General features: G+C 41.7%; 1 protein-coding gene across 10 annotated transcripts in view; it reads left to right on the forward strand.

Moving 5' to 3' along the window:
- Positions 1 to 1,359: 1,359 nt before the first annotated feature.
- LOC101155978 (protein piccolo) overlaps positions 1,360 to 14,264 on the forward strand; it is a 55,304-nt gene continuing 42,399 nt past the window's right edge. For 4 of the 10 annotated variants that reach the window (XM_020714293.2, XM_020714294.2, XM_020714295.2 and 1 more), the window contains exons 1-3: positions 1,376 to 1,810; positions 3,344 to 4,367; positions 5,813 to 6,790. In XM_020714293.2, the coding sequence (XP_020569952.1) occupies positions 1,608 to 1,810; positions 3,344 to 4,367; positions 5,813 to 6,790 (2,205 nt within the window). In that variant the 5' untranslated portion in view covers positions 1,376 to 1,607. Of the gene's footprint in view, positions 1,811 to 3,343; positions 4,368 to 5,812; positions 6,791 to 14,264 lie in introns of all 10 variants that reach the window. The other 6 variants (XM_023952223.1, XM_020714301.2, XM_020714299.2 and 3 more) reach the window with 5 other exon arrangements.

Genomic DNA, 14,264 nt, shown 5'->3' on the forward strand with positions numbered 1-14,264 from the left:
TTTCTAGCGTGACATGCTCTTGTTTCGAAGCCATGCATCCAAGTGCTTTAGGCTCTGAGTTTAGTTACAGAGGTCACGAATATCCAAAAGCGCCTAAGCCACACAGTAAATGAGCACTTGCTGTCATATCACCACACATCTCCTTGATTTACAGCAGAGATGACGTTGTTTTAAGATTTTTTTTTTTTTCAAAGTATAGCGGGTAGTGCTCCCTCTCTCAGCAGTGGAGCTTTCATTTGCAGAATGTGAACTACTTTCTTTCCTCTGCTTTTTCCTTTTCATTAGACAGATTTCTGTTGCTTTTATTGGTTGACTTCCTGCTCCAACCTGCTCCAACCAGCAATCAAAAATTCTTAATCTCAACAAGTGATTAGGAATTCACTGCTGCCTCATATTTGTCATTGGTGGAAGAGAAACCTGGATTTCACACTGTTTTTAGTCAGTAAGCAGCTGCGCGTTAACATATTGGAGAAAACAGAGACTGGAAATACAGAATCCTTCATTTGTCAAAAATAAATAAGGGAAAAAATAAACATTTTTAAATCGTTTTTTGTTGCTGTTAGTTTTAGGAATTAAAGATAGAACACTAATATTTTTCGACAATTTACTAAATTGTGGACATAAAATACTGATCTACGCACACAAAACATAATCTGTGAGCACGAAATACTACTTTGTGTGAACAAAATACTAATTTGTTGGCACAAAATACTGATTACTGTGCACAAGATGCAAATTTGTGCACACAAAAAGATGTCTTTTGCACACAAAATGTGGCCACAAATTAATTTGAAGGAACTATTTATAACTTTTTTGAAAGTCATGTTCAGGACTCCGTGACAAGAAGTTCACAGACTAGAGAAAATTCAATATCTGACCAGTGTGCACTAACACTACATGTTTGGTCTTCTTTAAACTTCAACTTATTTTATAACTGTAGCCAACGTTCCTCTTTTCCCCAGACTTCTCAGGTATTAAAATAAGACCTGTTTAGCAGAGTTGGGTCCCCTTTAAATGCGTATTCTCCTCTGCTGATGATATACTCGGATCACCTGGTGGAGGCGGAACCAAGGATGTGGGCAGGAGGCTGGCAAAAAAATCAGACAATCAAGGAGTTCAGAGTTACACAAAGAAGACTGGAAAGCACGGTGTTCTTATAAATTAAAGGCAGCCTGGAGGGAAAAAAAAAGTCTTATCTTAATTACGAAGGAACATTTAAAAATGTCTGTTTTTTTGCTGATTATTTTAGTGGTAAATTTGTATTGGGTATTGTAATCCAACATTTATTAATTGAACTAATAATCTAAATTTAAAATGAATGGGTATTTTATTGTGTAGGAGTGCAACGGAAGTGAGCTGTGATTGGTGCTGATGATCAGGGCCCCTCAATGAGAACGGTGGTGACTGTGGTGTACAGCTGCAGAGATGCAAGACGCGGAAAAACAACGAGAGGGGGCTGGAAAATAATCCCAGAAAATAACTGATCGGAGATGGTTCTGGACCCTGAAGAACTCCGGGATCTTAGGAGATAAAAAAAAGCGGTACAGGGACCTCGGATCGCTCATTGATCCTCTAACAGGAGGAGGGGGGGCCGGGAGGGGCCGATCATGGGGAACGAAGCGAGCCTGGAAGGAGGCGAGGGGCTGCCGGAGGGGCTGGCTCCTGACGGGAAAGGTGGTTTCATCAGGGTTGCTGATGGAAGTCCCGTCAACCTGAACGAGCTCAGCGAGGATGACAGGAGGCAGATCTCCGCTGCCATGGCCAGGGCGCAAGGCAGGCAGCCGGGAGGCACAGCTGCTGCTGCACGAAGGCAGGGCATTTGAACATCGTGTTTTTTGCTGAATACCTACCGACTAACCAGGGATGTTTGATGAGCGCGGGGGGGTTGGGGTGGGGTGGTGTATGCAGCATCACTGCACGCAGCAAGGGAGGCTTGTTAACGCCCATTTCCACCTCTACAAACCGCAGGAAAGCTGGAGAGCTTTCCTAGATGGGATGATCACATGGAGAGATGCGTAAAAACGCGCCCTAACAGTGTCTGGTTGAAGCTGGGGATTCGTCTGCCGTCCGTCCCAGCAAGTGATGCTTCTGTGATCAATGTCTGAGGTTGATCTGGCGCTCAGAGCAAATAAATCACTCCAGGGCCACGCCTCCAGTGTTGGTGTTTGGGGGGGGGGGGGGGGGGGGCGCTACCAAAATGCTTCTGTCTTAGCCATTCATTCGTTTGGAAACGCATCCCGATGGTCAGTTTAACAAATACGCACGTTTTGTCAGCCGCGCCGCCGCTCTCCAATGTCGCCAATCAAATTGCGCACTCCAGAATTTGGACAAATTGAATTTTAACTGGCTAGGAGATCGTATAGGGAAAAAAATTACGACCCTCCCATAAAAATAGCCCTTAGTGCCATTAAGCCTCTGATTTTAGATCGGGCATTAGATAAAGTGATGCGCGTTAGTGCTTATTGGCTCCAAGTGTTATTTATATCCTAGCTGGAGATGGGGGAGGGGTGCATCAATATTAATACGAGTAAAAATAGAAAAGAGGCGTTGATGTAATTTCTCACAGCCTTCCTTTCTGCTCCATTTAAATTGCTTTTTTCCCCCCGATCTCTATGGTGTCACTATCCCTGGTGCTGAAATCCTCGACGTCGCATCACAAAGCAAAACTACTGTTTGCAAGAGGGGGTCTAACCTTCACAGTCATGTGCTCCTTATGTTCACTATAAAAACAATCACATGACTTATTCATTACAGCATTCAACTTTACTGGCTGTTAATTGCTGTTTATTTAAAGCTGCATCACTAGGGACTTCCGCGAAGAAGCAGCACCTTGTGTACATGGATCATCATGCAGCAGCAATCACACAGTCCGTTAGGACCCTGATGCATGTCTCTTAAGATCCAGCTGCATGGTGCTGTGCTCCACTATGACCTCATAAAGGCATCTCAGCTTGGCTTCATGTGGTGTTTCTCGCTTCATCTCTGCAATCTAACTTCCATGTCATTCATTGCTATTTATGTATCTCTCAGCTTCAACCCCAGGCTTCCGGCTACACATTTTTGTGTTCACTGAGTTGTTGAGTGAGTGTAAGAGCAATCTAATCAGCTTTGTATTATAACAATTGTGTAACATTTGTTAGAACGGGGAAAAACCTTTTAAAGTAATAGTAAGTGCACTGAAAAAAATGTATTTAAAACCTATAAATAGTATCCAAATAATTTTAGTCATAATTTCATTTAAAATATTAATTTTCATTTTTTCTGAAAAGTGTGACTAACAAATATTAAGATGGAGCCATGAACACAATAAAATGTATGTTTTTCTGTTTTATTTTGGTTTTAGACCTTCAGCCTCTGATGCGCAGCAGGTAGGAGCCTCCAGGGGCCCAGCGGGTCTCAGTAAGAGCCGAACTGTTGACGCCTTCAACCAAGGTCCACCTGGCAAGCCCACACCAGGTCGCAGCCCTTCATCTCTCAGTCTGTTTGAGTCTAGATTTCGGCAGGAGCCCAAGTCTGAGACTAAGTCATCCGGTATGTTTGGCTCCAGTTTTCTCAGCGGGGCAAACCCGCTCAGTGCCATGACTTCTTCGGTTTCGTCCTCATTATCGTCTATGGGCGATGCTGTTAACATGCCCAAGTTTGGCCTGTTTGACGAGGAAGGAGATGCATCGTCACCTTCTGATTCCAACAAGCAGGGAGGGAAGCAGCCAGGAAAAGGCCCTCAGCAAGGACAGGCTCCAAAGGGCCCGCAGCAGGGAGGACCTCAGAAACAGAGTCAAGGCCCTCCTGGGCAGGGTGCAAAGCCAGGACCCCAAGGTCAAGGGGCAAAACCAGGACAGGGTCCTTCTGGTCAAGGACCCACTGGGCAGGGACCTCGGCAAGGTCAGGGGCCACCTAGTCAAGGACCCCCAGGACAGGGACCTAGACAAGGTCAGGGGCCACCAGGTCAAGGACCCCCAGGACAGGGACCTAGACAGGGTCAGGGACCACCAAGTCAAGGGTCAAAACCAGGACAGGGTCCTCCTGGTCAAGGACCCCCTGGACAGGCTCCAAAGCAAGGGCCAGCAGGTCAAGGCCCCCCAGGGCAACAGGCACCAAGACCAAATCAGAGTGGACCTCCCCAGCAAAAAAGTGACCCACAACAGCAAGGACATGGAAAACAGGGACCCAAGCAACCAGGTCGTCCTGATGAGACAAGAAAAAATGCCGGTCAGCAGGATGCTGGAAAGCCAACAGGTGGACTTTGTCCATTGTGTAAAACCACACAGCTAAACACAGGATCCAAGGACCCACCAAACTACAATAACTGCACTGAGTGTAAGAACCAGGTCTGCAGCCTCTGCGGTTTCAGCCCCCCAGACTCAGGGGTAAGTCAGTTACAGATTCTTTTGGATGCACGTCTCATGCTTCAATGACAATGGATGATGTGTGAGGTCAAAGGTTGCTATAGTTTTTCTCTAAAAACATGTTCTTTCCTAATCTGGCATTGTGAGATGACAGCATACTTCACAATGTTCTGAAAACATAATGTCCAAAGTATATAAAAATACTAGATAAAAATTAAAATTCTACAACCTTCAAAATACAACAGAACTAGTACTTTAGCAGTTATATTTAAATTACAGTTCAACCCAACAGAAGTCTGCTAACAGCCTATTGAGCCTGGCTAAAAAAAAAACTAAAAAAAAAGATTTGAGTAACAGAGGGACCATATGGACCCCGGGAATGTTGATCAAGGTGACTCATATCATGGCCACAGGAAAATGCTGTGCCAGGCAGTGAGTCACACATGGGCTGTAAATGTTGGCGGGCTGTGGTTACAGTACAGCAGGAGCTTACTGTCTTTGCTTGTAAATTATTGTTTCATCTATGTGCGTCAAACTCTTTACATGTTTGTTCCATAAACAATGTTTAAAATAAATTTAGAGGAAGTGAAATAATAGTTAAAAAAACAGCGTAGCAGGAATTAAGCTGTCAACAGAGGCACCTTTTCAATACTGTACTTTGCACTGAGTGGAAACCAAGGAGATGGGCAAACACTGAACAAAAGCAGATGTCACGTAGCCATGGTCTTTTACAAACAGATGTATTGTGTGGTCAAAACAAACACAATATAGGCAAATGTTCATATCTGTAATTAAAGAAAAAAAGACCCACTCTAATGACAATCATGTTTTGGGTGTTTTTTACCTGTAGCGTTTTTGAGTATATATTTATTCAAATTGTGAATCAGGAGCAGATGAAAAATGCTGTGGAAAAAGCTTGTAGATTTGACATTGGTGCTACAGTCGGTGAGCCACAGGCTCTCTGCTCCACTCCATACTGATGCATCCACCTGCAGAGAAATAGATCCATGTACATCTTTGTTTTCTTGTCTGAGCTGGCATCTGGCTCGAAACTGCAGAGCTGGGAAAGCTCCAATATTGCTCGCCATTTTTGTTTTGCACCATTAATGTTAGGTTTGGGTTTTAAGGGGGTGTAAGCTTTGAAACTGTAAACAAAGGAATGATGGGAAATTAAGTCAGACTCACTCTGTGCCAACAATCTTGCCCACAACTCGGAGGACAATTTCTAATGAGCTGCTACCACTGCTGCTGAAACTATGTGTCCTACAAAATGAAACAGGTTTATTTTTGGATAAAAATGGTATAATCATAATTAAAAGACCACTGGGAATGCTGTTAAGTAGATCAAAACAGGATTGGAATGGGACTTTAAAAAGATCTTAATGGTATCTGAGATTTTACATGTCCTAATACAAGCAAATATTTGGAAATGTGGCATAAATTAACCTCTCTTATTGTGTTCACAGGGTAAAGAGTGGCTATGTCTGAACTGTCAGATGCAGCGAGCGATGGGAGGAATGGACCCCCCTGGCTTGGCAAAACCCAAGCAAGGTTCGGCTCCGCCTTCTCCCCAACGGCAGGCGTCTGGCAAGCCTGGAAAGCTGCTAATAAAACAGCAGAGCACCAGTGACCAAGGGTTAACGCCACCAACCACGCCTAGGCAGAAATCTCCAGGCGCCTCCTCTCCAGGACCTTCTTCTCCGGGGTCCTCCCTGGCAGGATCCCCAAAAATTGACCCGAAGACTGGTCGCCCTATCCAGCCAAAGTCCAGTCCCCAGCAGTCTCCAGCTAAAGCGAAACAGGAATCTAGCTTCTTTGGGGGGTTGGGGGGTCTGAGTCTCGGAGGCCTCACAGATGCGGCCAAACCTCCTGCCGCTTCTTCTCAGGCTGCGGAGTCTGTTACAGGGAAACTGTTTGGTGGGTTTGGTGGATTAATGGAGTCCTCAAAGCCTCAAGTGCAGGGCGCACCAAAACAGGAGGAGTCGGTTGCTGGCAAGTTGTTTGGGGGTTTTGGAGGACTGACAGAAACTGCCAAACCTCCTGCTGCTGCAAGTCAGATGTTCAGCTTTGGGTCAACTCTCCTGAGCTCAGCCACCAATCTTGTTTCCGGAGATGATGGTAAAGAACCGGAATCTCCACCTGGATCACCACCAGACTCTCCATTCTCTGCCCCTGGATCTCCCCCAGATTCAGACTCCGCCCCTGACACCCCACCTGCTAAGTCCAAGAAACCTCCCAGAACCACTTCTACAGAGGTGGAAGAGAAAGCCCCAGCAGATGAGTCAGGTCTTCCTCCAGCCACATCGGCCAAGGGAAACTGTCCTCTCTGCAACATGGAGCTGATCAAAGGAACAGAAGGTGCACCAAACTACAATCTGTGCACCGAGTGCAAGAAGGACGTGTGCAATCTCTGTGGATTCAACCCTACTCCTCATTTAGGAGAGGTAGGTTACCCCAACAATTATGACATGTTTTTTAAAGCTGCAATGCCTCCAGTCCTACAAGCACAGCCTTTCCACTGCAGATTTATACATAATGTATATAAATAGAGCCTCCTTTAGATGTTTCACTTAAATAGGTCACTTTGGAGATACAGTCAGGAGCCGTGCATTTTAACAACTAGCATTAAGATTGGTGCTAAGAAATGAAGATAAAGTTGTCTGTTGCAGCTTCTTTCCCGTTTTGAAACGCTCTTTGCATGCGTTGGACTACTGGTAAAAAATGTACACTCAACCCAAACACTGAATACTGAAATTCGACCATCTGTGCAAGTGTTCGTGTCCGCCTGTGCTAACTTGCATGAGAAAACTACACAATCATTCTCCCAATAGCTGAAGGAAAGAGATGCATGAAAATATTTTCGTACACGTGTGTTCATCATTTTGGAATACCCAGTTTATTTTTCAAAGGTGTGGGGCTGGCGTCGCTTGTGAAGCTGCCTCATGTTTCATGTGGAAGTAACACTACAAGGCTGAGCGTTGCAAAGCACAGAACAGATGGCGCTCTATGGTGTAGGATCAGTGCATTATGGGAGGAGAGTCAGTGATGCTTTTGGTAGAGCAGGTTCTCAGCACGTCTGCATACATACAGTAAATAGAGTATGGAGTCTTCATGCCGCTCCTGCATCACACGTTTAGGTTTGAGTTTCCGAAGCTAAAATAAACAGTTACTTAGTTTATCCTCTTAGGACGATTTTAGGAGCGGACACGTGTCCGTAAACCTGTTTCCTGTGCTTGGCTGTAAGTGTATTTTTGTCTCTAGTAATCTATTGGCTTTCCCAGCAGACCTATAATACTTCTGCAGACCTAAGCAGCAGAAAACATTTAAACTCCATCATTTCTGTGTATAAGGAATTCTTCTCTTTTCCTAAAACTACTACAAAACTATCCTCTTTTCCATTGGCCTTTGTATGGATTTGAATAAAACGGGACACCTTCTGGACTGGTCAGACGGAGAACTTTGAGGTTTTAAAGAAACAATTTAAAAATCTTAAAGTTCAAATAATAGGTTGGGATGTGGGGGCAATGCACACTAACCAATAGGATTGGATTTTGTAACTATTCATTTCTTGTACCCTTTAGCCAAAAGCTTTTTTATTTTTTGTAACATTGTGTAGGTCAGTTTAAGTTTAACCAACAAAGCAGAAATAATTTAACCTTTCTACTAATCTCAGTTTAAATCAATTGACTGTAAAGAGCATGGATTCATATTTGACTATAGATTATATAAAGGTGCATTTTAAAACAACACATGACAACAAGTATATATTCATTGAAATGTAATAATTGACTTAATTGCACTTGAATCTGTCATTCATGGGAAGCAAAAAGAAAAATAAGCGTGTCGACAGAATGCATGATGTCCCATTTATTTTGAAGCCACAATCATGTACTTATTTATGTGGGAATATGTTCTTAAGTCCTTTTAACGTGACAAAATAACACAATGTTTTAAGAATATTTAACAGAACTTTTATTGTGAAGGCGGAGGAGGATGTGGAACATTCTACATAAAAACACTCAACACCATAGCCGGGTCATGTCCCTCCCAGTCATCATGTCAGCTGTCATTGAAGGCTCATCCGCTGACACATTTCCTCTCATTGTGGGGAGGCGGACGATGCAGCACGACAGACATTATTTGCAGTGTGGGTTTAGAAAGGAACTGGGAATAGCCATGTTGCTTGTTTAAGTGACTTTTTCTTATTATTGTATATTAGCGTTTGCTGTCACTTTTTATTTAACTACTGTGGGTGAGTGTGCAGGAATACTGCCATGAGTCAGCATGCATGTGCACGAGAATGTGGGCATGCTCTCCGTTTTCTGAAAAGATTTTTAAGGGCGACACAAAGCTCGTCATGTTTGTTGACCTGAGACTCAGGTGTTTCTGATTAATCCCTATTTGAGTCATAAAAGTAAACGCTTTCGAAATAACAGGACTCCTCCTAAACTTGTCCTATCCTTATTTCCAACAAAACCTTTTTATTTCTCATTATTTGTCACCAACAAAGTAACGTTTTGTAATGTCTTTTTTTTTTTTTTTTGTCTGTTAACATTTAAATGACATTGATGGCTTTAATTGTGTTTTCTGCTACAACTATCTTTCATAATAAGAGTATATATAGCCTGTAAGGGTGGATGTAGTGGAGCTCAGGCTCCATGTCACGCTGCGCTCATCGGGACTCCGTGTGCGAGTCTGAGAAGTCTTACACAAGATGGGAGAGGCTCCACTTTGCTTCCAAGCACAAATCAAAAAAGCTGAGTGGGAAGCTGGAATCCCAAATCCCAGATTCATTCACACCAAGAAAATAAAAGCACTGGACAGCAACTTAGAAAATAAAAGACTGTGAATTGGTTCTTGTAATGTACACTGCATGAGAATTGAGGTTTAGAGTTCCACCTCTTGATGAATGAAAAAAAAACAGATATATAAGATTATAATAAATAACTGACATAATTATTGCCACTGCAAAGGCAAAATATTAAAAATGTTTTTTTTTAAGTAGCTTAACAGAATAGTGCACAGTGACACTGCTCTGTCTATGATATGAAAACTCCTCTCCCTACCACCTGAGAAGAGTTGAGGAATTATTACTCTAAAAAACTGTTTCCTGTTTGTGATTTGCTTTACCGTCAGAGTAAAACCACACAGGGTTTTTTTTTTGTTAGAGGAACAACAGGGGAGACCACCTCCATGCAGGAGCTCAGTCTGCCAGACAACATGTCAGGCCCTCGATGTTCTCATCACATGGCGTCAGCAGCACATCCAGGGTTTGGATTTTTAATCTGTAGTGAAATTATGACACTGGAATCTTCTCATAATGATGCTCTATTGGGTTGAGATCTGGTGACTGTGGAGACCATTTGAACTCATTGTCATGTTTAAGAAACCAGTCGGAGATGATTCCAGCTTTATGACATGGCACCTTATCCAGCTGGAAGTAGCCATCAGAAGATGGGTTCACTGTAGTCATAAAGGGATGGACATGGTCAACATCAATACTCAGGTAAGCTGTGGTGTTGTAACCATGCTCAATTGGTATTAAGGGGCCCAAAGTGTGCCAAAAATAACCTTCACATCATTGCACCACCACCACGAGCCTGAACTGTTGATACAAGGCAGGATAGATCCACGCTTTCATGTTAACATCAAATTCTAGCCCCACCATCCGAATGACGCAGCAGGAATTGAGACTATCTGACCAGGCAACGTTTTTCCAATCTTCTATTGTCAAGTTTTGGTGAGTCTGTGTGAATTGTAGCCTCAGTTTCCTGTTCTTACATGACAGGAGTGGCATCTGGTGGTCTCCTGCTGCTGCTGTAGCCCATCTGCCTCTAAGTTTTATGTACTCAGACATTCCTTTGCATACATTGGTTGTAACCAGTGGTTAATTGAGCCACTGTTGTCTTTGTATAAGCTGGAACCAGTCTGGCTATTTTCTTCTGACCTCTGGTATCAACAAGGCATTTCCACCCACTGAACTGCCACTCTCTGGGTATATTTTCTCTTTTCGTGCCTTTCTCTGTAAACCCTATAGATGGTTTTGTGTGAAAATCCTAATAGATCAGCAGTTTCTGAAATTGTCAGAGCAGCCCGTTAGGCACCAATAGCCATGCCACGTTCAAAGTCACATCAACCACCTTTCTTCTCTATTCTGATGCTCAGTTTGAACTGCATCAGATTGTCTTCTATCAGGTCTAGATGCCTAAATGGATTGAGTTGCTTCCATGTGATTGGCTGATTAGAAATTTGTGTTAACGAGCAGTTGGACAGGTGTTTCTAATAAAGTGGTTTGTAAGTGTGAAACACTTTCTGCAGGAACCAGATGACTTGACAGCTTTCACGTTTTGTGGTGCATTTCTTTTTGTATTTTTAATCTATAAAGAATCTATTCCTCTAATATCAGAACCCTTTGATCACACAGAATACATTTATACAAACCTCTTAAAATACATACTGGATAATTAAGCTAAGCATACAGCCCTCATAGTGATGTAAAAAGAAAATAACAGGGTACAAAGTCTCACAATAGTTTCTCTTAATTTGTCCCAGGAAAACACAACATTTCTATTTGGATATAATAATAAAAATGCATAATCAATCCAGACAAACACTGAAATAAGAGCAACCATAGGTGTCTCCTCCAACTTGGTGTGCATCCATCAGTTCACTGCAGGATGGGGTTTTGTCTGAATAGAAATAATCAGGGCAATTGTGAAATGTTTCTGATCCTGAGACCTTCTTGAGGTCAAACAGCACTTTTCAACCACTCTTTGCTTCAAGAAGTAGTTTATGTTTGCCTTGAGGGCAGTTGGATTAAGGCATTAATTCCTGGTAGTTCTCAGAATGAGCCTCCAGCCTGTTTGTGACACATTTCCTAAGGGGATGTGAACAGTTTCACTGCTGTTTCCATTGGAATAAATGAAGAATTGCAGTTGAGATGGCATAATATAAAACATTTTTTGTTCTTTTCTTTTTTAGGGTTTGAACATTTACACTCTTGCTTGTTAAATTCTGAGTCTTTATTCCTCATGGTCAGTTTGCCTCCTACAATCGCAGGAACACATTTTTGTGTCGTTTGCCTATCATTCAGTCCATGGATAACATCAGCAGTGTGTATTTATGTAAACATATATTTTTTTTATCATATTTGAATTTGTGTCTGCTCCATATTGGCCACTTCTGCTATGACCAAGAGACTGACATGGACAAAAATAGTAGCAAACAACAAAAGAGAGTACCAAAGGGGGGTAGAGCACAAAGAACTCCCCCCACCACCACCCACATACCATCTTTTTAGTGGACCTTTTGTGTTTCCTCTATTATGCGATTTTAAAAGGGTCTTTCTGCATTCTGCAGCTCCAGACAACCCATGGAAGCCCACGCATGGTCACACGTGCACTTTTCGTCTTTTGGTTTGTTTAACTCTGTCCTGTTATTATTTTTGGCATCTTATCTCTTAAATTGTATCTAAGTTTTCCCTAAACAAACCAAAATCACCAGAAATCATCACCTCTGTGATATCTAATTTCAATTAACTGTGTTGGCTGTATTGATCATCTCATTTTGCCTTTTTTTTCATTTATTTATGTTTTACTTTTGCTGTTCTCCTTATTTTCTGCTTTCTTAATGTGCTCAGCCAGAAATAGCATGTCAGTGTTGATGTCGTGATAGAAAGTGAATAGAGTACAGGCAGGCAAATACACGTTTGAAACACACACTCTGGCACGGGTCTCATCTTGTTAGCACAGACTGTTATAGTTACGTCCTGATTGTTGGTGCTCTCCTTTCTCTTCTACACTCTGCGGCTCTTTAAATAACGTGCAGTTATAACACTAACTCTTAAGCTTCATTCACATTGGGCATGTGACAAGAATGTGCTAAACGTGGGTTCTTGAACGTGGATCTAGCAGCCCATGGTGTTCACACTGGACAAGCAGGAGAGGGGCTTCTTCTTCTTTTTCTTCTTTTACTGTTTACCAGCCCATGTTTGCCACCTAGAGTTGGAAGAGGCTCAGTGCGAAATGTCATAGCAATGCAAATTTATTTTACAGAAATTAAACATAAATGTTAAAATACAAAACACACTGAGAAACTGGAAAAAGTAGATATTGTTGGACATTGCTGATTGGATGATGACGTTTGTCCATAGTTTCAACCAAGTTATTTGACGTGAAGCGATGATGAATGAAGTAATCTAATCAGTAATGCCCCATAGTACCTACCTTTCAACGGTTTCTTATTGTGTTTCATTCTTCTAACATTTCATTTTGGTTTTTTGTGGAAATGACTTTAGTTTTACAATTTTTTTTCTCCATTTTTCACATTTTGTTTCTAAAATTTAATGTTTTTTTATGTTTGTTCTGCTTTTTTTTTAATTTTCTTTAAAATATTATTGCATCGAGTGACGGGTTGGTGTGAATTGCACTTAAGGGCCACTGTATTTTTCTTGCACAGCTTTACTCTGATATATGAAAGACTTGGTGTTATTATTCCAGCCGGGAACAAACGCAATTATTTATTTCTCCTTTGTGATACATGAAAATGTTTGGCAGTTCCATGAATTGCAAGGGAAGCTATTCAAACGTCACTACCCAAATGATTACCCGATGGGTCAAAGTTTAACCGGTTTTAACTTCAACGCATATTCACACGTTCAGCCACAAGTTTTGTAAAACGCAAGAGTTTTGAGGGCGGAATCCTGAAACACACATTTTAGGCCTGTTTACATGGTCTATATTGGAACCCTTCCTTACTCTCAATTTATATAGTGTGGGACTATCTAGTGCCCTGGATTTTTAAAAGCAAATTGGACACCATTACCACTACTTTTTTTCCCCTTTTTTTTTAAATGGCAAATATGATGTCACCAATTTCCTGAAGTAAAAACCCGATAACTATTTTACAAAGACTAGGAATCCACTGTGTTCTGTTGTTGAAAACATGTATGGTTTATAGAAAAATAAAATTAAAGAGTTTTTTTCACAAAAATAGTTCTAGCTCAATGCACTGTGGTCCAAATTTGCCTGAGCATCGATGCACAGTGGTTTTTCACAGAGACTTAAGGGCACTGGATTTTGGAATAGTAAATTCAGACAGTACTACAAAATGGCGAACACACTATATAGTGCAATATGTAGTGAGAAGTGAAGGAATTTGGAGACAACCATAGACTCTTTATTTGGAGTGGTCGCTTTAGCGCTCGTTGCTGAGGGCGCTTTGAATGTAGCTTTAAATCAATATGTCAAAAACATGTTTGTAAGTTCCCAAAGACAATAGGCTATCATTCATGTTTAGGAATATTTATATAATGCAGGAGGCTGATCTTTGATCATTAATTAAGCCAGTTTGGCTTTCTTAATAATTCATGTAAATATGATTTAAAAAAAATGAAATAGACGGTATTTCTACCCCTAGAACAGAAGGCAGAAGAGATAGGAAGTTAATTTGACAGGGAGGATAGTCTTGAAGATGTAGGAGGAGAAGGAGAAGGGTGCTGTCACATAGGATATGGGTGTCACCACATGCAGACCATGACATGCCGAGCATCGTGGCTCCCTGTGGCTCATTGACTCATCGCTTTGAGTCACATCAACACCGTCTTCTGACAGCGTTACTGTGGAGTAGAAACATTCAACATGAACAGAGCTGGAACTTTACTTGAGGTTTGACAGTAAGTTATATATTTAGTAGATTTACACCTCATTATATGATGGGGAATCATCAGATGGATTTAAAATCTGAATTTGTTTTATAATAACATATTTACAAACCCCAATGAAACGGTTTTGGTGTTTTCTGATAATGGAGGACATATCAAGAAAATCTGGCAGAAGACCGCATTTCGAAGTTCTTCTTTATTCAAATCGTTGTAAATCAGGAGCAGAGAAAAATGACAAATAATAACAAAATCTACTG

Source organism: Oryzias latipes, chromosome 23 (assembly GCF_002234675.1).
Source record: "Oryzias latipes chromosome 23, ASM223467v1".
Taxonomy (NCBI): domain Eukaryota; kingdom Metazoa; phylum Chordata; class Actinopteri; order Beloniformes; family Adrianichthyidae; genus Oryzias; species Oryzias latipes.